We start from the raw sequence: 26,323 nt of genomic DNA, 5'->3' as shown, positions 1-26,323 counted from the left end.
ACTGGCCAGAAGACTGGTTCTGGGTGCTCAGGTGGTGAGCAGAGCCAGCTAGGAGCAGCTTCAGAAGGTTACGGTTACGGTGCCCTGCCCTCCCATGACTCAGCTCTCAACTGAAAAGTCTGACATAAAGACTGATTTTGTGCAACACGATGTCAGCACTGCTATAAAAAGCAAATGGGCCCATGCCAGGGACTGCCTGTTCCAACCCTGGAGACCGCCATCATGCAAGATCTAAGAAATTGGTTCAACCAGAGCAACACATCTCATTTCCACAAAGAAATGAAAAGGTCCGCTCCTCACCTCAGATCTATCAAGATAAACAAATGCTACATAGCATGGATCCTGGCCCTCTGAAACACAAACCTAAACTCGGGGGGTTAAGGAGGTTGGATGATGTTTTATAACTAATATCTACAATCTTGTTCCTACAATCAGAATCCAAAACTAATTAAGAACTACATGCCTAGAAAAAGAAAGGGGTTACAAATTCACTGACAATCAGAAGAAGAAATAAACTTACTCTCTAGTGATAAAAGGTAAATCATACCAGTATACAAAATGCAGACCAGCCATTGTCTACCTTGCATTTTGTGCTAGGAGACTGTCCTCCAGGGCCTGATACTTACAAGAGGCCCAGAGATCAGCAGCAGTGGTAACCTGGGAGCCTGTTAGAAATGCAGAATCCTAGATCTGCACTGCAGCAAGATCTTCAGGGACCAGGATGCACACTGACACTTGAGATGCTCTGCTCTGGAAAACTCAAGCTCATGTGGGTTTCCCGCTTTCCCAGGTAACAGGTATCTGGCATGGGTAGGTTCCTAAGTCTCTTCAGCTATATGCTGCCAATACACTTAGACCTGCCCTTCAGATTCAAACCAAACCCAAGTTTTGACCTGACTATATGTGACTTCTTCTCAGCCAAGTTCATGGACAGGTTCATATCAAAACCTTAATATTAAGGACTTATGATTTTCTTTTAACCCTGAAATCCTATTATGTAGTGGGGGGGGGAGGGAAGAATCTGAAGAGAGAGAATAAAGTAATGAAAAACCAAAAAATTCATTCTGTTTTGGAATAAAAAGGGAATTAGTTAAGAAAAGTCTTCTAAATCTACCCTTAGAGTCTTTTGAAAATCAAACGGGATCTTTCAAGAAGAAATGTGAGGTGTCTATACTTAAAATGTAGAGCTCCACTCAGACAATTCAGATGTTCAATACAAGGACTGTTGAATATTTAAACTGGGAAATCTAGGAAACCACTTTGTCTCAAAGCAAACGATTTACGTCTTTTGGGGCATTTCCCTTGGGCACTTTAGACCAAGACAAAAAATAACATGAACCAGCAGCCTGTGATTTCGTCTCTCCTAAATTTCATCCTACATGAGTTGCTTTGGCAAATGACACCACAGAAGGAATTTTTAATGCAATTCACATACTTGTCTTCTTAATTAAGATCTGAAAAAGCCATATTCAAAAGAATTCACACCTACATGAGAATCTATTTTTAAAAATCCATTAGCATGTCTGTCAGGGAGAGTATTTGAGCCAGGTTCTCATTTTCTAGCTGGGGAAATGGAGACCCAGTACCCACCTTTGTACTGATGGAGGTCAGTCAGGTTCTCCTGGTACGTGAGGATGATGGTCTGGTACTGAGTGACAATCTGGCGCCGGAGGCTCTCCCAGCAAGGGGACAGATCCCCCAACTCCTCCAGCTCACACACTCTGCAGGGAAGACACACACACACACACGCACACACACACATGCACACATGAGGCTGTGGAGGTCTCTTCCCTGGGAGAGGCACAGGTGTCCCAACCAAGCAGGAGAACAACACGGACATGGAAGTGTGGTCAATGCCAGGGAGGGCCTCGGACAATGGCTACACTGCAGGTCTACACAGCAAGCGGGGGGGGGGAACAGGACACACCACTCTAGGAGGACCGGCTGTATGACGGGCAGACCACTCACCACGTGGAAAAGCACAGAGGCGCTTTTCACAGAAACCCTGTCGAATGTCCAGGGAAAACTAAGTGGAGGAGAGGGGCTCTAGGGGAGTGGCTCCTTGCCCAGAGCCCCACAGGCCACGTGGGACCCTCCTGGGAGATGAGAGGAGTGGAGGCCCGTAAGTGACTGCTTGAGGCCATCTCACTCACCTGTCTCGTCTAGGGGCCGTTGTGAGACAGCTTCTCACTGCCCCCATGTTCTAGGGCGGCCTGGGCCTTCCCACCCGGCCCCTCAGAACATTGCTGCAGGACCTAAAGCTGCCAAGCGGTGGTCCACAGTTGGCCGGCCGGGGGGGTGGGGGGTGGGGGCCTGCTCTGCTGTGCTCACCCAGCCCCCTCTGTTTCAGGGCTGTCCCCTGGGGTAAGGGACAAGGGCCACAGGGGGCCGGCAACTTTGGCTATGCTTTCTTTCTCCACGTGAGTAGTGAGCTATCTAAATCTAAAAGCAGCAGGAAGGCAGGGGAAGGGAGAAGAGAAGAAAGAAGATCTGTCACCTCCAGAAAAATAAAAGCTGTAGAAGAACTGAACTATCTTAGCTCAGCAGTAAATAACGGCTACGTAATCAGCATAATGAAAACACAAGATGGACTTCAAAAAAGGGCGGGGACATAACCCTGTTAGGAAGCTGGGGAACGGGAAAGTACAAAAGACCTAACATCTTCACCACAGGGAATCAGTAGCTAACCCCCAAAACCAGTTAAGAGAGCACGCTACACATTTATGTAGCAATACAATGATACACACTAGAACGGCTGAAAGTGGTTGTTTCTAGGAGGAAGATCAGACAGTAGAGCGCCCCAAGACTTAGGTCATTATTAAAAGCCTTTTGGCACTATTTGGTTTTTTTTTTATACTATGCATGTTTTCCTTTGTGGGGGAAAAAAAGCTAATTTTATGGAATCTACCAGATTGTCTGAAGTTAAAAAAGAAAGTTGTACCATTTTATTATGAAAATAGCAAAATCAAGGTAAAAGAGTACATACGCAGGCAAGGCCGTGGTGAGACCTATGTCCTTGCTCACTGCTGGCCGGCTGGCCCTGCAGCCGCGGGGCTGCTCATGAGCACGCGAGCCCCATCTGCTGGGGTTGCTGCTGGACCCTCTCCCATGTCTCCGCCCGTCTTCCTGCCCCTTGCCCGTGCTTCGGGTGTCCGTTTACCGTTACCATCTCACAGGATCACTCCCCTTCTCACCACCCCTCCTAATTTCTGCTCCCAGCTCACACAGCCAGGGCTCGGGGCGTGGCCCCCACCTCTCCAGAGGGCCTGCCTTCCACAGTCTGTCTCGCTCATCGAGAAGTCTCCCCACACCACACACCATACCAGCCACATGCGTGAAACTGGTGGGAAACACAACGACAACAAAACCCTCAAAACCAAAGTTCTTGTGAAATGAGTCAACTCTTCGAAGTTATCACCTAGTACACCAAATAATGGCAATTTATACCACAGTTAACATTATAACATGAACACTGAAGATCTGTGCAAATGGAGATGGGAGTTAGGAAAATCTGCACAAATATGGAAAAGCTGAAAGGAAAAAATTTTTAACTAAAATAACCATAAAATAGTACACATACAGACATAAAGCCGCTCATTGCATTATTCTTGTCATTCTTAGGTTGAGTTTTTTCAAGATAAAAAATTTTTAAAAATACCTATATTTGAACAGTGAGATCCTGACTGCACTGTGTCCTTTCATGTTCTTATATTGTGTTCATAATTAACACCGTTTTATGACAGTGAGGAGAACGGACATGTGAGGAAGATGGGTAACACGCTCAGCGGGCGCTGAGCCCCCTCTCTGGCTCTCCCTGCCATGGGATCAATGGAACATGCCCCGGGCTGAGGGATGCGGAGGACCAGAGGGCCCAGATGGGTCACTCGTAGCTCTCTGTAGCCTCCACCACCATGGCCCTCCCCTAGGAGACTGCTGACCCGGGTGCCCAGGACTCAAGAACGACCAGCCACTCCTAACTTTCTACAGGCCGACTGAGAGGGGAAAGGAGGGGGGAAGGGAAGGGAGTCGGCACTGCGTGCTGGGCACACCTTGTCTGGTGCTTCCCGCACCTTGTCTGGGGATGGCCTCGCACAGGAACTCGGGAAACAGGTGAGCAAACGTGGGTTTCAGCAAGCCAAGGCCGCCGAGCAAGCTAGCGGTGGCTGGGTCAGAAGCCAGCCTCCCGGCTGCCAGTGCTCTACCCACCGCATCTAAGAACTTTCCGGAAAGGAAGGGGCAGCCGGCCTGCCTCACCTGGCCGCGTCTTCTTCCAGCAGGAGCTTCACGAACTGCCGGGGCACGTGCAAGGAGAGCACGCTCTCCGCCATCTGCTCCAGGATCCGCAGGTGGTTGCCGTCCGTGGTGGGGAACCGGTACATGCGGCAGATGGCACCGCCGAACACTGAGGTGGGGGGTGCGGAGGGGACAGAGGCTGTGTGTGAGCCGGCAACACACCTGCCGCGTGGGCCCTCCTCCCCCGAGCCCTCAACGGTGCTCCTTACTGTTCCTCTCGAGAGAACGAGAATATTTAAACCAAAGCCCACCAAAATGACCGAACCTGGCTGCTCCCCGCCACCCACCACATGCAATCGTCTTGTCCCAGGACGTGGAACTGACTCTGGAGTGCAGGGGCGGGGGCGGGGAGGCTGTCAGTCACCAAACCCGAGGTAACACGAGAAAGAGTGGAATGAAGGAGGGACCGCCCCCCACACCCCTTGCTTGGAATATTACGAACGCCACATGCTGGCGAAAAGCACGGCACTTAGAAATGTGGCAGGGAGGTGACAATCGAGGGGGTGCCTGGCCGTGACAATCCAAGCAGGCGGGGAGGAAAGGGTGAGCACGGGCCCGAGTGGACACTCACAAGAGTGGCAAGAGTACCAACGGAGGAAGCTGTTTACCCGATTTCAGTAAAGTGTCTTTTCGCAACGAAGCATACTTGGATCGGATTCCCAGCGCCTCTGTCAAGCTCTCATCAACCGGGAGAACCATCTAATGAGGTGGACAGGAAAGCAGAGAAACAGTGAGACCCAGACAACTCCAGAACACTCCGCAGAAATGGGGCCCATGTGCATCATCAAAGTACTCTTAAAATTGGTATCCACCATTCACTCTACAGTAACACACTGCCCCAGCCACAAATTAATCCACCTGCCAGTACACTGCACTCAGGCCACGAAACATGATTTTCTAGTGACTAGGTCACTTCACCTGGTCCTGTGGTGTTGTGACGTACAGAATGAGAGGCAGGAAACGGACGATGCTCAGGAACGTTTGCACAGCTGACCTCCCGGGCTCATTTTGGGTAAAATGAGCTAGCTCCGTGTTTTACAGCAGTGACCCCTTACCAGTGTTTGGTATATTGGAATTGTAGTCTGAGAGCATGAGGGGCCTGTCCAAGCGACGGTGCATGGGAGACAGGGTGCCAAGAGAGAGGGTGGAGGAGGGGAGAGGAGGAGAGGTATGTGAGATGCTGCAATGGGTGTGTGGATGGGAGGCGCACATAAGGTGGCTGTGGGGCACACGTGTGCCTGGGAGGGAAGCTCTAACAAAACAGCAAAGGTAATCCAGGCCTCATTCACAACACCCCCCAGCCCCCCTTCCCCGCCCAACTGCAGCTCCTCTAGCTGGGCCCCCACCCAGCAGAGCCTTGCATGTCATGCTCCCTGAAGGACCCCCCTTCTCACTACTTCAAGAAGTGCCTGGGGGGGATGGGCACGTTCTGCCTAGGGGGCCCTATCTTTCCCTTCCCAGAGCACAGAGGCCAAGTCCATCTGGACAGATCCTCGGACTCCTTCCAACAGAGAGGAGCAAGGTGGTATGCTCACCCTCCCATTGACGGTATCCAGAGACCGGGTCACAGGGGGCCGCTGGTCTGACTTCTCTTCCATCTGCCAGCCGATCACGGTGATGTTACCCACACGGTCACTCTCTGCAGATCTGCCACGAGCAAAGTGCTTTGATAAGAGCCATTGTACCTGCGCTTCGTTTTCTGCTTAAACGCAAAGCTCAGCCACCCTGGGTCATCGAGCGGTCAGTCAGCCAGCATTCACTACATGCACAGGCTCCGGGGGAGGCAGACAAGGAAACTGTGAGAGCAGAGAGGAGGGCTATGGCTGGGAGGGGACACGGCGCCACAGAGAAGTGTAGATATGCCTGGGGTACAGTTGGAGGGGAAGAGCCAATGCTTGCTTGGGAGGCACCCATCAGCCCCCCTGGGCTAACCTCTGTCCCCGAGAGTGATGAGGACACATCCCGGAACCAGGACTGGAAAACACCTTCTTCTGGCACCGAACCCCCTTCTGTTCCTTCCCACCCATCCTTAAGCTTTGATTACACCCAAGACGTAGGCCTGGACCCCAAGTAAGTGCAGGGTTTCCCAAAGCATCCCAAAGATGGTATGATACAGTTAATGCCACCCTAGCCCTGCTCAGCTTCACCCCTGAGACCCCTCAGGCTGGCTGCCAGCAGCCCGGGCCCATCCACTTCATCCAGGGAGGCCCCAGGGATACCCTAACGCCTCAGGCCTTTTATTTAAGGTGTCCAACTTAGCCAGGTTCTAAACTTTTATGTGGTCACACATACTGACAATTTCCTTTGTGGCTTTTTCTCACTGTTCTAATGCCTGGAGAAGGGCTTCCCCCCATGTTCTCTGCTCAAGAGTCCTATGTAGCCCCTTTTCAAAAGGAAGATGTCCACTTCTTATATTTAGCTCTGGTCCAACTAGAATTAGTTCTGGCACATATTTTTCTCTAGCAGCCCTTTGCCCCACACGACCCCTTGCATTTTCTGTAAGACCAGTCCTTCCTGCTGAGGCAGGCTCCCTATGCACACCGAGGGCCGAGCCAGGCTCTCGCTCTGCCCAATGCCTGCGACACTGCTCTCACCGTAGCTTTAGAATGGTGCGCTGTCCAGCAGGTGATTAACCCTTGTCAAATTTCTTTTGCTATTTTGGACTATCTTCCCAACTTTTACATTATTTTGAAAAAAAGAACACCATGTCTTGGGGTTTCAGTGAGAACTGTCCCCGAAATGATTTTGGGAAGGGCTGACATCTTGACCCCTTTCATCTTCTTTCAGGGATACAGGGCGGTTCCCCTTCTTTCCTTCCTTCCATAAATATTTACTGAGCACCAGGCTCTGTTCTAGGTGCTTAAGATACAGCAATGAAGCAAAGCAGACAAAAACCCTACTGCCTAGGAGATCATATTCTATTGGGGAGGGAAGAGATGATAGACAAAAATACTGAGTATTATCAGATAGGTTTTCCTTTAGGTCTGCATAGAAGAGGGCTCACATTTCCTATGGATACTGCACATTTCCAATCCCTAACAGGTCCTCTGATGGGTTGAGTTTTAATCTCACTCAAGTAAGAAACCACCTCCTCACTGACACCAGCCTTTGGGAGGGGGCTGGGCCCTCTCTGAGTGCCAGAAATGGGGCCTTCCCCCCGATCTGTCCCTGGACCTCATAATTCTAGATCCTCTCAAGGGAGTAAAATTAAATACCAACCTTAGTGTTAAATGCAACCTATGATGCCTGTCCTGGAGCAGATCTTTGACAATGAATGTTCCAGAACCCAGTAAATACATCTGAGGAAGAGCGGGGAGAGAAGGCATTAGTACACTTGCTTTGCCTCTGGTCCAAATACCAGGCCCCAGAGGAGTCCAGCAGGCTGGTTCCCACAACACATCTGACCCTATCTCAGGAGCTCAACAGGGATGCTCAGGAAGAAACTCCTAAAGACGAATACATTTGGACATCAGTGACTTTATGAGCAAAGTAGTGAAGTTAATCTGTGTTCACCTCTCACTCAGATGATTACAGAACTTAAAAAAAGGGAACAAAATCCCACGAACCACAACGTGTTACTTAACTGTTCCCTGAGATCGATCTTTGACATCATACACGGAGAGTTTGATTTGGGTCATCTGATTGATAAGAGAGTCTTGAAAGAAGGCAATACTGCTTAGAAATATAGGATTGTTGGTTCCCTAGAAGAGAAAAGAGAATAAAATCAGAATACAGAGTTGGGTTTTTCCAAGTAATTGCTTTGGAAACACACCAGTATCTTCAAAATGAGACACTAACCTTCTTACTGACTTGGATCAACACAAACACTGATGGTGGCCTAAATGGATGCCTACAAACAAGCCCAAATCCTGCTTAGAGAAAGGACAAAGTAGTGTGACCGGCCTCTAGAGAGGCAGCCACCACAGGCAGGCCCACCACACAGCCGCGCCCACGGGCTAACTCTAAGAGCTTCTCGCTCACTGGAAGGGATCCTCTAAGAGTGAAACGAGTTGGATGTCCACGTTGTATTCCTGGTATTACCCTTTAAATGAGTGATGTATTTAGATCTCCTACTTTGGGTTGTTCTCCTTTAAGAGGTACAAAGGCAGATGAGAGAAGAAATGAATGGCTTAAGTCATTTCTTATTTCCAGAATCCCATGGATGGAATAATTAAGAACTGACCTTTTTAAGGCTATCCTTTTCAAAAGACGAGCTGTGAGTTTCTAGCTCATAGGTGGCCATTTCCTGGCCGGTTAGCCCTGCCCCCAGAGCCCCATAACATATTCTCTTTCCCAGGCAGTGCTTAACTATCTCAGCCAAATGGATTGAGTTCCTGTTTGTGCGTGACATGGACTCCACGCCTCTAGCTGTGCTCCCTCTGCAGCTCCAGATGCAGGCTCTCGGTCTGCTGGATGGCCCCTCCTGGGCAGCCTGCTGGGGTGGCAGCCCACCCAACCTCCCCCTCCATCTGCCCTTGGTTAAGGCCATCTCTGGCCCTCTTCCCAAGGAGGCTACAAATGTCTGCTTTGGTGCCTCTTTCTCCAACATTCTCAACCACCTAGTGACAATGAAATGCTCCCACAAACCCACCTCCAGGGCCTGTCACATGCACCCCGTTTATCCACTGCCAGTCAGGTCCCACACACTCCCCCCAGGTGACTGTCAACTTGGGACCTCCCTGAAACACATCTAGTTAGGCGACTCCCCTCCAAAAGGCCTGCACTGGCCCGCTACAAACTCCTGGCCTGACGCTCCAGGCTTCTCTCCCTTGCTCCTCCACTTGGGCCTTTTGCACACACACAGCAGGATAAGGTTACTCTCCAAACACACATGACGCTTTCCTGTTGCATGCCTTCGCGTGACTACCAAAGAACTCTGGCGTGCTCTTCAACGGGTGGTCCCCAGACTGGCTGCATGGGCATCACCTGGGAGCGTGTGACAAGTGCAGAGTCCTGGGCCCCACCCAGATCTCTTAAGTCAGAATTTCACTAAGCACCACCAGACGTAGCCTCTCCAATCCTCTGAGCTAGAAGGGCCCCCACCCCCCATGTGCTGCCCTCCTCTCTCTGCTCCACCCATCCCCACACAGCTGTGTGCAGACAGACCACGCTCACTGCCTCCCCACCCACAGGATGGGCCTCCGAGGTGTTTGTATCATCCACAGCACCCAGCACTGCGCTCCATGGCACAGGCAGTCCTCAGCAGATGCTTAGAGGACAAAACTGTTGATCTGAACTTGGAAGTAAGTTTCCAAGAGAATGAAAAAGGACGGCCTATGTTCCAAAATGTAAAAGGGGGAAGACAAGGAAATGCAGTTTAAGTTTGAGACTGCTAGGGAGGGGTTAGTTCACAGAGACGCTCACATCACAGCCAAAACCCTGCACAATCTCGCACAGATCCTATACTCAGTTTCATAACTTATATACAGTGCTCAATTACCTAAAAGGAGTTTGTAAAATTCCCAAGGTGAATGCACATCACTTAATTTAACATAAAACGTAAACATAAAACACCCAATGCAAAAGGATGTAATAAGAAAGCCAATAAAAATAGGGGTATGTCCAGTAAGAAGGCTGGTTAGTAGTTAACACTCTCCAAACTGTGATTAATGAACACAACTCTCCGAAAGCAGCAGCCAAATGACAATGAAGAATGGGCCCTTTACCTCTTAAGAGGCAACAACCTTACAGGATCACTGTTCAAAGACAACCAGCCAATGGCTCATCGGTAACTGTAAAGGATATGGCAAATATAAATGCCACGCAGATGAATGTGGAGAGTAAGATCAATGTACTGAGGATCGGTGAGGTGGCAGCTACCAGCGCTCAGGTCACCTGCAGCCCTCCCATGGAGGCTACAAACACGGCGTGAGCCCCTCACACAGCTCAGGGTCGGAGCCGGCAGCACCCACCTCGATGATCTCCGTCTGCGCGTGTTTCGTCCAGAATGCCTGAGGAGGGGTGGTGACGCTCACTGCTACAAAACTATTTGGTTTTCGATCTAGCGATGGAGTATGCAACTCACTGCAAGCTATGGAATCAAAATGGGAAACAAACAAGTCCTTTAAAATCAGCCTCTGGTTAGTTCTCGGTTCCAAGCACCCCCAGAGAAAGCAAAAAAAAAAGTCAGTGCCACCAAAGGGATGGGACGATTACACTGTCAGTTGTCATGTGGAGGTGATCTTTTACACTGGAAACAAGCTCTTCTCAATAGTCTAATGGCAGCGGGTCCTTTTGCTTTCATGGTGCATTTCACAACAGACAGTGTGTTCGATTCAGTGAAATGGGATCATTTTTCCTGTGGGTCCCCTCCCCCCCATCCCCCACAATCCCCCCCCGTCCCTTCCCCCTCCCCCCCACCCCCACCCTCAGGACAGCAAAGGCCCTAAGTGCCAGTGGAAGACTGAGCTGTTCTGTGTCCACCAACTAGAACACAAAGCCAACAACCCCACACAGGGTCTGACCCATAATGTTGGACCTTAGTAACTATCTGAGCTTCTAACCCGTTGAGCTAACCAGCCACAGAATCAAGACACAGCTACACATGCCTGCATCCCATGGCTGTGGTGACTAGCCCTGAGCCGTGGTGCCCCGCTGGTCTCTGTGTGGATGTGTGTTGGAAGCAAATTTAAAAATCTGTGGCAGCATTAACAAAGGCTTTCGTTTTTTTTTAAAGACGTCATTGCTCATTTATTCTCCTTATAAGACTCATACCAAATGCAAGATTACTAAAAATGTTACTTTTTGGAAGTAACAGTACCTTGTAGAACTGTTTCAGTTGGAAAGTTTATTGTACTAATAAGCATTCTGAAATAGATAAGACTCAGATCATCCTAACACAGGAGTGACCCACAGGAAAAATGATCCCATTTCACTGAATCGAACACCCTATCTGTTGTGAAAAGCACAATGAAAGCCAAAGGATCCACTGCCGTTAGACTGCGATATGCTATTGATCGTAAGACACTTTTTGATTAAACAGTAAAACAGAAAAAAAAAACAACATATATCTCAGAACTGATGAAATACATGGTAAATCAAAGTTCAACACTGGTAGAAACAACTGCCTTTTTTGGAGGAGCAATAATGCTTCCCAGACTGCTGCAAGTCTCTGGTCAGTTTCCAGAAATCTAAAACAACTGACTATGACCATTTCTGCCAGTGTTCTCAGTGCCTTTATAGAGGAGAGGATCTTTGGAGGTCCTTACTCTGCCATGCCTGCCCTCATCATTCCCAATTTTTTAAATGCTCACTGGTGATTTAAAATGCAGAAATTGATTTTTGCTTCTGAAAAATAATTTTAGTTCTCTCTCCATTTGTATTATCTTCTCATGTGCCTTTATGAATTTTCACTATTTATTGGATATAATAAAATACAAAGAGCTTAGGTTTTCAATTCAATTAGTTTTCACAATCATATGCACCTGTGCAACCATCACTTTGGTGATGGAGAACTTCTTCAAAACATCAGACTAGGAATTTCCCCCTCATACTTCCCAGTCAATTCCCCAGCCTCTGCAACAAACTTCTGATTTCCATCACTTTGGTCTGTTCTTGAATCTACGTTGTTGTATGTACTGATAATCACTCTCCCTCTTTCTCAATTGATGAGTAAGATTCCATTGTATGAATGTATCAAAATTTATTTATCCATTCTGTTAATGGACATTGGGTTGTTTCTGGTGGTGAACCGTTGTAAATAAAGGTGCTAAAAATGTTCCTGTTTATGGCTTTTTGTGGATGTGCATTTTCATTTCTTTTGCGTAAGTATCTAACAGTGACATTTCTAGGTTATAGCAGAGAATATGTTTAACTTTGCAAGATGCTAACAGTTTTCTAAAGTAGTTGCACCATTTTATAATCCCATCAGCAGTGGATCTGAGTTCCTGTTGTTCTGCATCCCCACCAACATTTGGTAGGGTTAGTCTTTGTTTTATAGTTTTCTGATGGATGTGTTTGAATTTGTACTTCCATGATGATTAATGATGCAAAGCATTTTTTCACCACGTGCTTGTTGTTCCTTTTTATAACTTCTTTTGTCAAGAGTCTGCTTGAGTTTTTTTGCTCATTTTTAAACTGAATTGTTGACTTTTTTATTGTTGATTTATGCATATTTTATTCTGGACCTGTTCTTTCTCAGGTATATGTGTTGTGAATATTTCTTCCCAGTCTGTGGATTACCAATTTATTTTCTTACAGATCTTCAGCTTTGTTTGTTAGACTTTTAGTCTTAGGGAGTGATAGACAGGAAAACTGTCCCTCCCTCCAAAAGAGTATCCACATCCTAATCCCTGGAACCTGTGACTATCTTACACTATAGGCACTATGGGTGTGAGTAAGGTCATGGAACCTTGACATGGGGAGATTACTCTGCATTACTGGTGTGGGCTTAACCACACAAGCTCTTAAAAGTAGCAGAGGAAGGTGGAAGGGTGAGTCAGAAAGATGTGACTATGGGGAAAAAAGGCAGGAGAGATTCAAACCATGAAAGGCATTCCACCTGCCATTGCTGGCTTTGAAGATGGAGGAAGAGGGTCACAAACCAAGGAATGTGAGCAGCTTTAATAAATGAGAACCAGCTTCACCGGGCTGCTAGCAAAGAAATGGGGACCTCAGTCCTAAAACCACACATACACACACCAAAAAAACCTAAATTCTGCCAACAATACGAAGAGCAAAGAAACAAATTCTCCCCTAGCACCCCCGGAAGAGAACGCAGCCCTGCTGACACTTTGATTTTGGTGTTGTAAGACTCCAAGCAGAGACATCACTGAATCCACTGGATTTTTGACATAAGCAAACTCTAAGATAATAAGTTTGTGTTGTTTCAAGGTGTTCAATCTGTGGTAATCTGTTACGGCAGGGATAGCAAACCAAAGCACAGAGTTAGGACTTTTTGCACTCTGTCCAAGAAATCTTTGCCTACCCTGAGGTTGGGAGTGACCCTCTGTTTTCTTCTAGAAGCTTTAACGCTTTGTTCATTTTTAAGGTTCTCTTCTATTTCTTCTGCTAGGTCTGCCTCAGCAGGAGTCAGGGATTTGACCATTTCACTTGCTCCCCCCCCTTTAAGCTATGTGTTTAAGTGACTGAGGGCCTGGTTTTTCTCAGCTCGCCCCTTCATCACGTGTGGGTTCTTAACACCCACGTGAAGCTGGAACATTTGGGTCTCTCAAGCACAAGTGACAGCAGACAGACTGAGGTATAACAGGTGGCCAAAGCCAGGAAGACGGGTGTCAGGTTAAGGGCTAATGGGCTAAGTGCCACCTTCAGAACACACCCTCCTGTAGGTAACTGCTCTCCAGCCCCGACCCCCAGCCGGCTCAGGATAAGTCTCACTCAGTGTTTATTCCTAGCCCAAGGGCCACGGCTTCCAAGATACTTCCCCTCAGCAGTCCACAGTCACCTGTCCTGTCACTTACATCGCTTTGGCAAACTTCCAGAGAAGCCATGAGTCTCTGGCACGTATGCCTTGTCTCTCCAACCAGATCATCTGTAATCCCAGCTGGGTAAGTGCTGTCGACGAGGCAAAGCAGTAAAATATATTTTAAGCACATATCCTTTGACTCGGCAATTCTGTATCCAAGCATTTATCCCGAGGAAATAATCAGCAAAACGTGTTAATGATCTATGTACAAGTATGTTCACCGTGGTGGTGTTACTAATGGCAAATTGGAAAGAACCTAAAATGTCTGACAACAGGCAACGGGTTGCAATAAATATGGCAGAGCCACACAGTAGAGTCTACATAGGCATCCAAAGTGATGGGGCAGATCCCGTGTTTATTACAATGAAAAGATGCCCATGACATTCTGTCACGTGAAAAAAAACATGTTAAGAATACTAGCATGACACGGGGCGCCTGGATGGCTTAGACAGTTAAGCGTCTGCCTCCGGCTCAGGTCATGATCCCAGGGTCCTGGGATCGAGTCCTGCATCAGGCTCCCTGCTCAGCGGAGAGTCTGCTTCTCCCTCTGCTCTTCACCCTACTTGTGTTCTCTCTCATTCTCTCTCTCTCAAACAAACAAATAAATAAATAAATAAAATCTTTAAAAAAAAAGAATACTAGCATGACATTTTTGTAGATAATCCCATCACCTCCACAGGCAAAAAATCATTAAAAATTCTGTAGAGCACTGGGTGGGTGTAAAAAAAAATATTTCTGGAAGGATCTACACCAAAATGTCAACTGTGATTATCTCTCTCTGATAGGGTATTCCCTTCCTCTGACATTTTCTCTATTACAGGTTTTTTAAAATGAGCACTTTTTAATTTTAAACTTACGATAAAATATTTGACTATTCAATCCTGGGCTCCTGTTCCTCTTCTTTTTTTTTTTTTTTCCATTGTGGTAAAAATCACTTAAAATAAAACTTCAAGCCGTTTCTTCCCCTGTGTGCCTCATTCAAATGGCTATCGTACTGTCCTTGATTTGCCAGAATCAGAACTATCCTGATTCCTGTCACAGGGGTGAAGATTTTTACTGATGTGACATCAACTCTCATCTTGTCTCTACATTCAATCGGTTTAGTGGGAATTTTGTTGTTGTTGTTGTTAAATCCCTGTTCTGCATTAGTAAAGCTCAGTGAATATTATTACGAGCCAAGTGGGATTTCCTTCACTTCTCTCCTGTGTTGGGCTCTGTTTCTTGGGTCCCATGTCTTCCTTTGTCTCAATTTGCTCCGTGTTTTCGGTGGAACATATCCTCCACTCGCTTCCAGAGAAAGGATGTGGGAGAAGTAAGTAGGAGAGTCTGCAAAGCTGAAATAAGTTTCTTTCTCCCCTCACATCTGACTGAGTGTTTGGTTGAGTGGAGAATTCCAGATTATAAATATTTTCCCAGGCACATTAAAGGGCTCCTCCCCATCCTCAAGTTCCCAGGGTTGCTGAGAATCCCCTCCACACTAGTTTGACCCCGATCCTTGGATAGGACCTCTTTTGTTTCTTTCCCCCTTTCTGGAAGTTTTAGGAGCTTCATTTTATTCCCAGTGCTCTGAAATTTCTTCAGGACATGCCTTGTTTTGGGGCTTTTCAATCATTATGCTGGGCCTTGGTAGGCATTTTTGGAAACACACTTTTCAGTTCTGACAGACTTCTTATCTTATTTCTTGGTAATTCTCTCCCTTCCACCCTTTTCTGTTTCCCCCTGTAAATGTTGGGCCTCTGAATTTGCTAATTTTCCATTTCAATTTCTCTCCCATTTTCTATTTTGCTTTAAAATTTTTACTTTGGGGAATAATTCTTTAAATATCTTCCAACGTTTTTTGACTTTTTAATGTATTTTTTAAAGTCCTATTTTAAATTTCTAAGATTACCCTTGTTCTTCAATTTTTTTTTTTTTAACAGCATCCTGTTCTTATGTTACAGGTGTGCCATCTTCTCTTGAGGATATAAATTATAATTTTTTGACGTTTTCTTCTACTTTCTTCAATGTCTGCGTTTCTTCCAAGTTCTGTTTTTTCCTGCTTCTTCTTTCATGTGTGGCCTTTCACAAAGGCCTTTAATCTTTAACAATTCTTACATTTTGTTTTAAATCAAATTTGAGCTATTTATATATAAAATGTGCCCACTTTAAGTGTAGAGCTCAATGAGTTTTGACAAGCGTTTACATCCATATAACCACCACAGTCAAGATATAGAACATTTCCATCACCCAAAGGGTCCCCTGTGCTCTTTCCAGTCAGTCCTCACCAGCACTCCTGGACAACCAACTGACGGGTCTTCTGTCATTGTGGATTAGTCTTCCTGAGTTCCACATAAACAGAATCATAAATATACATCTGAATATGGCTTCTTCCACTCTGCACAATGCTTTTGAGATTCATCCACATATGTATCAGTACCTCATTCCTTTTCCTTGCTGGGTGGTACTCCATTGTATGCATGTACCATAGTGAATTCTCCTGCTGATGGATATGTGGGTTGTTTCCAGTGTTGGCTATTATGAATCAAGCTGCAATCAGCATGCATGTACCAATCTTTATATGCACAGAAGAATGCCCATTCATTTTTAAGAACGAAGTATCAGAAGGCTGAGTGTGAGGGTGGGCTGGATGGGCTCCACCACAGTGCCTGGGTAGCTGGCTGGCCTACTTTCCGCCGGGGGTCCAGAAAGCCGCATCTGCCTCTTTGCAGGGAGTGGCAGTGAGTGGTTGACTTTCTCCACAGTGAGAGCCTCCTGCCTGGAAGAATAAGCCTGGCCAAATTAAAATAAGAGGAAGAAGGCTGGGGAGGGCCAAGTAGGGGGTTTGTTATTCAGTAGACTTCTGGCCCTTTACCATGCTCTCCTCCGTGCTGATGGACCTCAGCCCAAAGCCTCTCTGCCTCCCAAGTTTCTTACGAGAATAACCACCAGTCCCTGCAGGACTGAGAGAGTATGGTGGGAATCTGAACCCCAAACTCTTCCTTACACAAACTTTCCAATAAGCCCCTGCTTTAGTCTCTGAGCTCCCCAGTATCTCTGGGACAAATCCACCCCCCTCACAGACAAGCAAGTGTGACCACACTCCTCTCCATCTGCTCCCTCCTCCTCATGGGTTACATTTTGGGGGTTCCAGAAATGTCTCACTGCACAGAGTGTGTGTTTCTGTTTCTTATTCTTCCTGGCGTTTGAGATGATTTAAGACAAGGGGGTGGAAATTTCACTCTTCTCTTGTGAAACTGAAAGTCCTTGAGTTAGTATTACAATTTGTGAAGAGCAAAAAAGCTCTAGGTTGGGAGTGGGCAGCTGTGGGAATCCCAGCAGGGTTACAGGCTGCTTCCCCCAACCCCCTGTTCCCAGTTCACAATGCAGGACTCCCTCCCACTACAGAACTAGCCAGCAAGCCAGGGTTGGGAAACCCTCTGAACTTGTTTAGGGACATTCAGTCTGAAATGGGGATGTTTTCAAAGTTTAGTATTAATTTGATAATAATGCCCTTACATTTTTAAGGACTTTTGTCATTAGGCAAAGTTGTTTGTCTGATTTTGCTTTGTTTTAAGCACCATAATCTTCGTTGTCTCTCAAATGGTAACACCCCTTATAGCACATGAGGAAACTGGTCCAGCAAGGTCAAGCAGCAGGTTCAAGGCCATGCAGTTAGTTTGTGGCATGGTCTGGACTAGAATCCTGGTTATCTGACTCTTGAGGAGGTGCTCCTTTTATGTCATACCACCTCCTGGACACCATGGCCAGGCAACAGACCAGTGCTGACCACTGCCCAGGGGATGAGGGAAGGGGAGAGGAACACAGGATAGTGTCAGGCTCTGGAGGAAAACCGTCTGCGGCTGACCCCACCAGGCACTCCGACCTTCTGGGTAAGCCACAGTAATGCTGTGCTTCCCTGATCCCAGAGCCAGCACATTCTACTACAGTTTCTTAGGACAACTTTAGGGATTCAAGCCAGTATTTAGGACATTCTGATGCTGCCCGAAAGGGAAAGCGCTAGCTGTCATTGCCTCCACCATTCCCAGAGCAGGGAACAAGGGGCCTTATGGCTAGGGCCTTATGGCTGGGGCTGACAACACTGGCCCTGAGCCAGTTTTCCCACCCCTCCTGCCCTCCCCTAGGAGTAAGGAAGCCGTCCTTACAGCTCTTGGGTGCTTACCTCCCACCCCACCTCCCCCCCCACCACGGCCAGCCTGGAGGGGACGTATGCTGAGGAGACCCAAGGCCTATGGGCCCCAGGTTCCCTCCCACACTGGACATTCACACCTGCCTCATGGCTTCATCTCAGAAACACTTTGGCAGCAACAAGTTCTTGGACACAAATTCATGTCAGGGTCCAGTTTTTGTTTTTAAGCAACATACATTTTAAAACAAACAAAAAATTCAAAAAGATACCTACCTAAGCTGAATTCTAAAATGGGCTCATCTGGATCTTGTATATTTCCTGAATAAAAAAGAAATGACCGGGGGGAGGGGGGAGAATCACCCTTAATAAACTTTTCCTTGCATTTAGATTTTATTTAAAAGACCCAACATTCTACTCCCCTCACCAGAAACTATTATATGAGATAATTTCTTCATTTTCTAAACATTTTGCTTCTGAGATTCCTAAGAAGTCTCAGACTCCAAGACCAAACGCCCCCCTCCCTTCCTCAGCTCTGCACACCCCCAACAAGAAGGGCTTTGATCATGGCCTGGGCACTTGCCAAACAGGCACTTGCCAGACGGGCACCATGGACATTCCCATATTACCTACTGGCAAATGAGCCGTGGGGGTGCCCACCCAAGCTGGAAAACTGCCAGCAGTCAGGCTGCAATGGAAGCAGTTCCCAGGAAGGGGGCTGACAGCCCCTCCCTCCCCATTCCCTGATTCAACCAGAAGAATGCCATAGCAGGGTGCCCTCCAGCCTGGGGCAGTCACTGGGGGCTCATTCTGGTTGTCCGCCAGGGAGTCCAGGAGGCAGGCATGGCCCTCCCAGCACTGTTATTTTGCGGGACCTGTGTCTGGTGACCTTGCCCCAGGAACCTGGAGCGGGCCCCGTGAGGCTCACCTGCCAGAGAGAGGCCCAGCATGTCGGCTGCCACATCAATGGTGGAAGCCCGCTGCATCGTACGGGCCCTGGCCCCATGGCGAGGGCTGTGCTCTCTTGCTGTCATGATGTCATTGGTGATGATGTGCTTCCTGTTCCTGGGTCAGACCGCGCCTGATTCCCCGGGAAGCGCTGTCACCAAGACCTAGTCCCCTAAGGTGGCAGGAGTCCTGAGAAAGAGGCACAAACACTGGTAAGAAACACAGGGACGCGGACCGAGAGACCGTGCTCTCATGGAGAGAGTGTGTGCCCAACACGGGCAAGCGAAGAGCCGGGGGCGGAGAGTGTGATGATCTCAGCCCCTTCTAGCGACCTCTTCCTCTACACTCGCCAACACTCACACGTGCCACCGACACATATGCCCATGGCACCACGTAAGGAAATCACGTTCTCTTCAACGAAGACATGCCACGTTAAATGATGGTTTAGATAAAATGATGAAAGACGGCTCTTGACATTTTCTCCTTTGTTTCATTATGCTCTTCTGTTCACAAGTCTCATAGAATCTGTAAAGTTAAATCACTTCACCTCTGTCAGAAGGATATGAGATGCATGAAGAGGTCTGCCCCCACTGGCTATGATAGCATGGTGGAACACTGGAGAGACGAAGGCACATGTCTCCAACCTGCTCTCTCTCTTCCCAGAGCAACAGAAACGTCACATGTGTCTTGGGCTTGGGCTTGCTTTCCTACAATACATGTGCATGTAATCTATGCCTGACTAAAGTGGATAGTGCTGTGTGCGATGGATAAAGAAGTCTCTGGCAAAGTGCCACCATGCACTGAATCAGATGCCCTGCATGGCACAGAACACACATTGTACTCTAAGAAGTGGGTTAAGCAGCAACAAGTGAGTTTCATGTTTTTTCTAGCCCTCTATGCGACAATTCCTGCTGTCTCTAGAGGAACCAGCCTTGAGAAGTGAAGATAATTAGACTGTACAATAAGGCTGGTTTAAAACAAAGGTCTCCATGTATGCAAACACTCTTGTCTTCTCAAAGTGTGTCAACACCTGTGCCCCCGAAGGGCCTCTGTTCCCACTCTTGAGTTAATATTCACCCAGCAACTTACTGGACATGTTTGTTCTTGGACCAGTTGAGACACGTGGCATTTCTTCATAGAAGCACGTCCAAATCCATCATCTAAAAAAAGAAAATTATAAACTTAACAAGCTGGTCAAACATCAGTTCTTGAGAATGCATATTATAATACTCATGTTATACTTTTAATGCCTAGACATATGGGAAGCCAAGAGCTACTATAAGTTCCTTTGAGTTCCAAACAACAATCTAACCCTTTGGCTCAAAAGTAAAGGTTTTGCTGAAGCCCAAAAGAATGAGAAACAGAAAGTGCACATTCCCAACTGTCCCCCTCCCCAGGAGTGATCCAGGGAACATAGACCAGCTCTAAAGCACCCACAGTGTGGCTGGGATGTGGCTGAGGGAGAATGAGGAGAGAAGAATCTGAGTCCCAGGCGTCCTTGCTCACAAACGTCAGGCTCTGGAAGAAGCTGCTGGGCCCCTCTGAGGCTCTGCTTTCCGGTGTCTAAGATGAGGCTAGTGGTACCCATCTCACAGGGCTGCAATGAGAACTAAATGTGCAAAAATGGAACAGGGATCTGCCCTGCTGTGGCTGCCTGGCCCTTGGGTGCCTTCCTGCGGAGCAGAATACCCAGGCTCTGACTCAGTCCTGGGGGAACAGTCAGAGTAGACCTCAGGACCCAGCATGTGAGTTACCTGAAATTGCTGGAGTCTGGGGTATAGACAACAGGCAAAGCAGTGTGCTTGGCCCTCAGGCAAACTCAGTTTCTCTTGCAGGCTGAGCTCCTACCCCTCCCACTGGAGCACCTAGGGATCTGTAGCCTGGGCACCTCACCAGAGAAGTCAGTGGCTCGGCTAGAGAGTCACAGTAAAAGTCTCCAAGGGGAAGACCCACCAGTTTGCTGACATCAAAAGGCACACAGAGTCAAAATATGCAATGAAAATGGTAAAGACAGGGAAAGTACTTGCAGTACTAATATCTGAAATTTATAGTAATGCTTGCACAAATTGACAAAAGAAAACTCACCAAAAATGCAAGTGGCAAAGGTATGAATTCAGAAAAGAGGAATACAGGTTGTAAACGTTTTAGAAAAGTGACCAAACTCATTCCTAATAATTAAAGGAATGCTAAATACTCCTATATTCACCTAAAGTAGTCTTCCAAGAGAGGTTTGTTCTCATGAGACTATGCTTTGTTGGCAGACCTAGGGGAAACTCTATAGGATTCCTCTATATTGCTGATAATATTTTAAAGTGGAACATGCATTTCAGAAATTTATTTATCAAATTATTTATCACATATCAAAATTTATAAACAAAAAGAAAATTCTTGCCAACAGGCCAAAGATGCTTATTGTAGCATTACTTGTAATGACAAACACTGGAACCAGTCTAAATGCCCGGCTACATGTAAGTGCATTCTGGAACATCTATAATATGTGCTATTACATGGCTGTTTAAATGACCATGCTAGGGGTGCCTGGGTGGCTTAGTCGTTAAGCGTCTGCCTTCGACCCGGGTCATGATCCCAGGGTCCTGGGATAGAGTCCCACATCGGGCTCCCTGCTCTGCGGGAAGCCTGCTTCTCCCTCTCGCTCTCCCCCTGCTTGTGTTCCTGCTCTCCCTGTCTCTGTCAAATAAATAAAAATCTTTAATTAAAAAAAACGATCAGGATAAAGTTAATCAACACATGACAATTTCTTCGACCTCCTTAGGGATCAGGAAACCACTAATTACAACCACAGGATACCTCTGTACACTCATTAGAATAACTAAAAATGGGGGGGAAAAGGCAATACCAAGTCTCGGTGAGGATGTGGAAGAAACGGAACCCGAGACACTGCTAATGGAGGGTAAAATGGTGCAGCCACGCTGGAAGACTGGCAGTATCTACCCAAGCTGAACGCACACATCCACCGCGACCCAGTATACAGCTCAGAGTAGAACTGCTAATAGAAATGCATATTTATGTTCACAAAGGTATAAAGAACATTTAGAGCGTAACGTTCATAACAGTCAAACACCGGCAACAATCCAGACGTCCATCAGCTGTAAACAAAACAAGATGGCTTTTAGAAAAGATGTCAAGGGGGAAAGCCAGTCACATGAGCGCGTATCTAGGCAATTCTATTTCTACAAAGTTCAAGCACAGGCCAAACGAGTCCGTGGTGTTAGAAGTCAGGACAGCGGTATCTTTGAGGGGTGAGTACTGACTGGGGAGGGCACATGGGGCCAGAGGAGGCTGTGGGCTCTGGTAATGCTCTTGTCTCCTGTTTTGGGTGCTGGTTTCAAGACTGAATTTACTGTGTAAAAATTTTTTGAGCTGGACATGATTTTTTATACTTCAATAAAAAGCTTAATTATTTTAATGACTATAATAAAGGCAACAGCATGAAAAAATGTTTATGTCAGCTCTGTGCCATGTTCTAATGAAATATTCTACCTGTGTTCTGGTCACAGTCATTTAAAAAGATAGGGCACAGGGGTGCCTGGGTGGCTCAGTCGTTAAGCGTCTGCCTTCGGCTCAGGTCATGATCTCAGGGTCTTGGGATGGAGCCCCACATCGGGCTCCCTGCTCACCAGGAAGCCTGCTTCTCCCTCTCCCACTCCCCCTGCTTGTGTTCCCTCTCTTGCTGTGTCCCTCTCTCTCTCTAATAAATAAATAAAATCTTAAAAAAAAAAATAAAAAGATAGGACACAGATTGGGGTGCCTGGGTGGCTCAGTTGGTTAAGTGCTTGACTCTTGATTTTGGCTCAGGTCATGATCTCAGGATCGTGAGATCAAGCCCTATGTCGGGCTCCATGCTCAGCAGGGAGTCTGCTTGAGATTCTCTCTCTCTCCATCTCCCCCTCTGCCCCTCCACCTCTCTCTCTAATAAATAAATAAATTTTAAAAAGAAAAAAAAGATAGGCCACGAGGGAAAGAGCCAGCAGGAGACCACATGGAGAAGAAGCCATATTTGGGGGTGTGACCATGGGGAACTAGCCCCTTTCTTAGCTTCAGGCCATCCTCTTGCGGGACTGGCCACCCCATGCTGGCCAGAGGCCGAGGCGGCCCCCTGCGTGTGAATCAGCTTGAGGAAGGAACTCTTCTTTCTGAGCTTCTTCCGTGTGTCTCCACCATTCCACTGCCCTGCCTGGCTGCCCGGCGCAGCCTGTAGCGAGGCTGTCGTCACTCCCCTGCACCTGGGCCAGTGCAGACATGCCACCTGACAGAAGGCAACTGTACCCCGACTACCTGCCAGTCCAAGGGAGGCTCCCAAACGTCCTCCCCTTGCAGGGCCCCTGCCCCTAGGAGGGCGGAGGGTATCAAAGGCATCCTGGGGATGGAAATGCTTAAAGGGGAACATCTACAGACTAATTTTACATTTGATCGAGTTCACAGACCAGAGAAGCTTTTGGGTCAAGAGGACCTCAGAAGCCACTTCATGGTTATCTGGGGCATTTAATTAGGATCTGCAATTTAAATCATCAAGACCCAGAACATGGATCTGATGTGAGCCACTGAACTCGATTTTCCTTATTAGTCTCATTAATTTAAAGTAATTCACCAAGGATTCTTACATTCCCAAGGTCCCTGGTTTTCCTCTTGGCCCCATTTGAAGACCAGAGCTCATTAGGAAGAAGAACTGCACTTACATCTAAGAGGACAGATAGTGTGTGGGAGTTGTTCAGGGGATTGGAATTTTTTTCGTGGGGGCAAGAACAAAGAAAGAAGCAAGAACTCACGAAACTAACTGCCTCTTCTCACTCTGTGAGAGACGTGTGACCCTTTCTGACACGAGGACCCAGATCACCAACTCCACAGCAAACCTGGTCATGTCCCTTCCACCTGTGTGGGGGCGGGGGGGTGATGGCAGAGAAGCATAAGCAAGACAGGAGGGATGTGGTGGTTCACACAGGTCCACGGGATTCGTGACGGGTGGCGGTTCACTGTCAGAAACCTCTCAGGAAGCCAGTCTTGGAAAAGGTCTGCCTGCCCTCTTCCTCCACAGAACAAGGGCTCCTGGAGGCCCCCTCTGGCTCAGAAACCTCTTAGGGCTGCTGAGCTGGAGCTGAGTGGGGAGGACTAGCCACAAAATTTTCCATTTTCATCTGTCTTATACAATGGGGGTTCTTCAGAGAATAATCTGACAATGGAGTTGCATGGATGATGCCACAGAAGTCCAAACAAGGTGACTTTCTCAAGGTCACATGGAGATAAAGGATGAACTATCAGAATCCACCCAAAGCAAAAAGCCCAAATACAACTGGGGCATTCTCCCTGCCCAGCCTACCCTACCACTGTCACCGTGGACAGGAAACGGGCTCCCAGCAAACATTCCCTGGGCCTCCGCTCTCCAAACACAGGCAGCACGGGAGAGAAAGTCAGATGGAAGGCCTAAGTGAGTCAGAGCATGAATCAGCAGCCCCTGAGAAGGAGGCTACCACAGGAGTCAGAAAGAGGAAGGGTTTTCTCTCAAAAACCCCCAATCCAGGATAGCCACAATCACTGATCGAGGAGGCGTCACACTGCTCACTGGCAGATCACTACCAACAGCAACCTGAGAGAGACAGCTGCCGCCTTCTGCACGAAGCCCCTCCTGCAGACAGTGCCCAGCAGCCAACGGTTGTGCCTCAGTCTCCCTCACACGGCAAGCCGGTCTGTATCTCAAGATAACGCACCTCCTGGTGTGACCGTGGGATGAGCAGTAGGTCACCTTGTGTCTTATGAATGCCAGACTTAAGCTCCTTGCTTCTTCCATTTCCTCCTGGGTGCCTCACTCAGGTCTAAACATAGACCAGGGGTCTAGCAAACACCTACTAAGTAAACAAACTGTCAGCTTCTGTGGCAGACTGGCCTTGCTCCCCAGAGTCTGGCCTTTTCCTTTCTCCCGGTACACTGACGGGTCACCCTCTCCAGCCCCCTTCCAGTTTGGCGCAGCTCTGTGACAGAGCGTGGAGGGATGAACAGCAGCTGAGACAAAAGTGGGAAAGCTGCTCATGGGGTGCTCCAAGTCTCCCTTCCCCCAGACTCCTGGCTGGATGCAGGGGACTGAGTGAATAATTCCAAGGCCCAGGGTAAGGGGGTGACTCCATGGAAAGAAACGAGGTCCCTGAGACTGGGTAGAACAGAGCCCCCGCTCCCCGTCCCTTCCCCACCGACAACCTACACTGAGCTTAACTTGAGTAAGAAAGAACCTGTGTTGAGTGAAGCCACTGAGAGTTGGGAAGTGGTTGTTACAGCAGCTAACATTAGTTACCTTGACGAAAGTCTGGCACGTTCAAGGCACTCAGTAAATGGTGGTGATGAAAATAAAACTCACAGCCACCAGTTCACACTTACCACACAGTGCTTGGGAAAGAATGATGCTTTGTTCTCTGCAGGAGGTAGGCCCGGCTCATGAGCAAAGAGCCCGTGGGTGGCAGGGAGACCACCACCTGGGGCCAGGAAATGAAAAGAGCACAGAGAAGTAAAACAACACCCACTTTAGCAGACAATCAACCAGGGGACTGAGTGAATAATTCCAAGGCTCAGGGCACCCTGATAACTCTCCTGCTCCTCCCCCACCCCAACATTAGTGGGCTAGCCCCGGACCTCAGGGCCCCAGACACATGCCATGATGGAAGCTGGAGTTAACGTTGAGAGGGCAAGTTCTGAGATGGCTCTAGAGCTGCTAATCCAACCAGGAGAGAAGAAGAGACCCATCTCTCCCACTGGGCACCCAAGATCAGCCTCATTCCTACAGGAGCCAGCTGGGAACTGAGGCTACCCAGGGCTCTACCCAGACCTGGTCTACAGCCAACAGGGGTCTTGGGACCCTTGGGGCTTCAGGGCCACCAATTCCTTGAATCCCAGCAAATAAGAGAATGACAACAGCACGGGAGCAAACACCACAACATGGGAGCAAACACCACAACATGGGCACAAACCTCGGGTGGGCACGGGGCAGGTGGGGTACAGCTGCCCATGACAAAAGCTGAATGGGCCAGAGCTATGGTGACTATGGTAACAGGCATGGGCAAGGCCAGCATAGAAGCAGTGTTTCCAGAACGGCCAAGGGCAAGGATGACCAGCAAGCTGGAGGCTCTGCTCTAGGGAAAGGCACTGGTGTGCACAGGCTGAGTGCACCCACTGCCAAAACAGCTCATATTCTGCTCCCGGGCATGTGACCACGTCGGTCACCAGTAAAGGAAGACTCAGCAGACGGGCAAGGACAGGAAGGTCTGGCTTCTGAATATTCCAGAACAGCAGCCAATGGCAGCAGAAAACTCCTCTGGCTTATGTTTGGAATGAATGAATGAAAGAATGTGTGCGTCTACATGACATCCCAGAAATGTAAGTGCAGCGCGTCAAGTTTTGGTGCACAGGAAATGACAGACTGGTTGGGGACAGAGGAGCATGCTACTGGGGTGGGGAGACACACTCCGAGGCATTCTTTCTGAAGTAACACAAACTGGAGCAGGCCGCTGAGACAGGCTGAGGAAGAGGGTGCT

General features: G+C 48.0%; 1 protein-coding gene across 9 annotated transcripts in view; it reads right to left on the bottom strand.

The window, feature by feature from the left end:
- INPP4A (inositol polyphosphate-4-phosphatase type I A) overlaps window positions 1-26,323 on the bottom strand; it is a 131,846-nt gene that overhangs the window by 41,196 nt on the left and 64,327 nt on the right. For 8 of the 9 annotated variants that reach the window (XM_028104002.2, XM_088026558.1, XM_028104003.2 and 5 more), the window contains 10 exons: window positions 19,878-19,948; window positions 18,769-18,977; window positions 18,117-18,161; window positions 10,206-10,324; window positions 7,878-7,994; window positions 7,513-7,592; window positions 5,829-5,940; window positions 4,902-4,992; window positions 4,255-4,402; window positions 1,591-1,721 (listed from right to left, as the gene is read on the bottom strand). In XM_028104002.2, the coding sequence (XP_027959803.1) occupies window positions 1,591-1,721; window positions 4,255-4,402; window positions 4,902-4,992; window positions 5,829-5,940; window positions 7,513-7,592; window positions 7,878-7,994; window positions 10,206-10,324; window positions 18,117-18,161; window positions 18,769-18,874 (949 nt within the window). In that variant the 5' untranslated portion in view covers window positions 18,875-18,977; window positions 19,878-19,948. The remainder of the gene's footprint in view (window positions 1-1,590; window positions 1,722-4,254; window positions 4,403-4,901; window positions 4,993-5,828; window positions 5,941-7,512; window positions 7,593-7,877; window positions 7,995-10,205; window positions 10,325-18,116; window positions 18,162-18,768; window positions 18,978-19,877; window positions 19,949-26,323) is intronic. The other variant, XM_028104005.2, reaches the window with a different exon arrangement.

This window comes from Eumetopias jubatus, unplaced genomic scaffold, assembly GCF_037043125.1.
Source record: "Eumetopias jubatus isolate StellerSeaLion01/CBP00866 unplaced genomic scaffold, mEumJub1_p1.0 scaffold_9, whole genome shotgun sequence".
Classification (NCBI taxonomy): domain Eukaryota; kingdom Metazoa; phylum Chordata; class Mammalia; order Carnivora; family Otariidae; genus Eumetopias; species Eumetopias jubatus.
The sequence above is the reverse complement of the archived record's forward strand: the minus strand, read 5'-3'. Positions and strand labels throughout refer to the sequence as shown.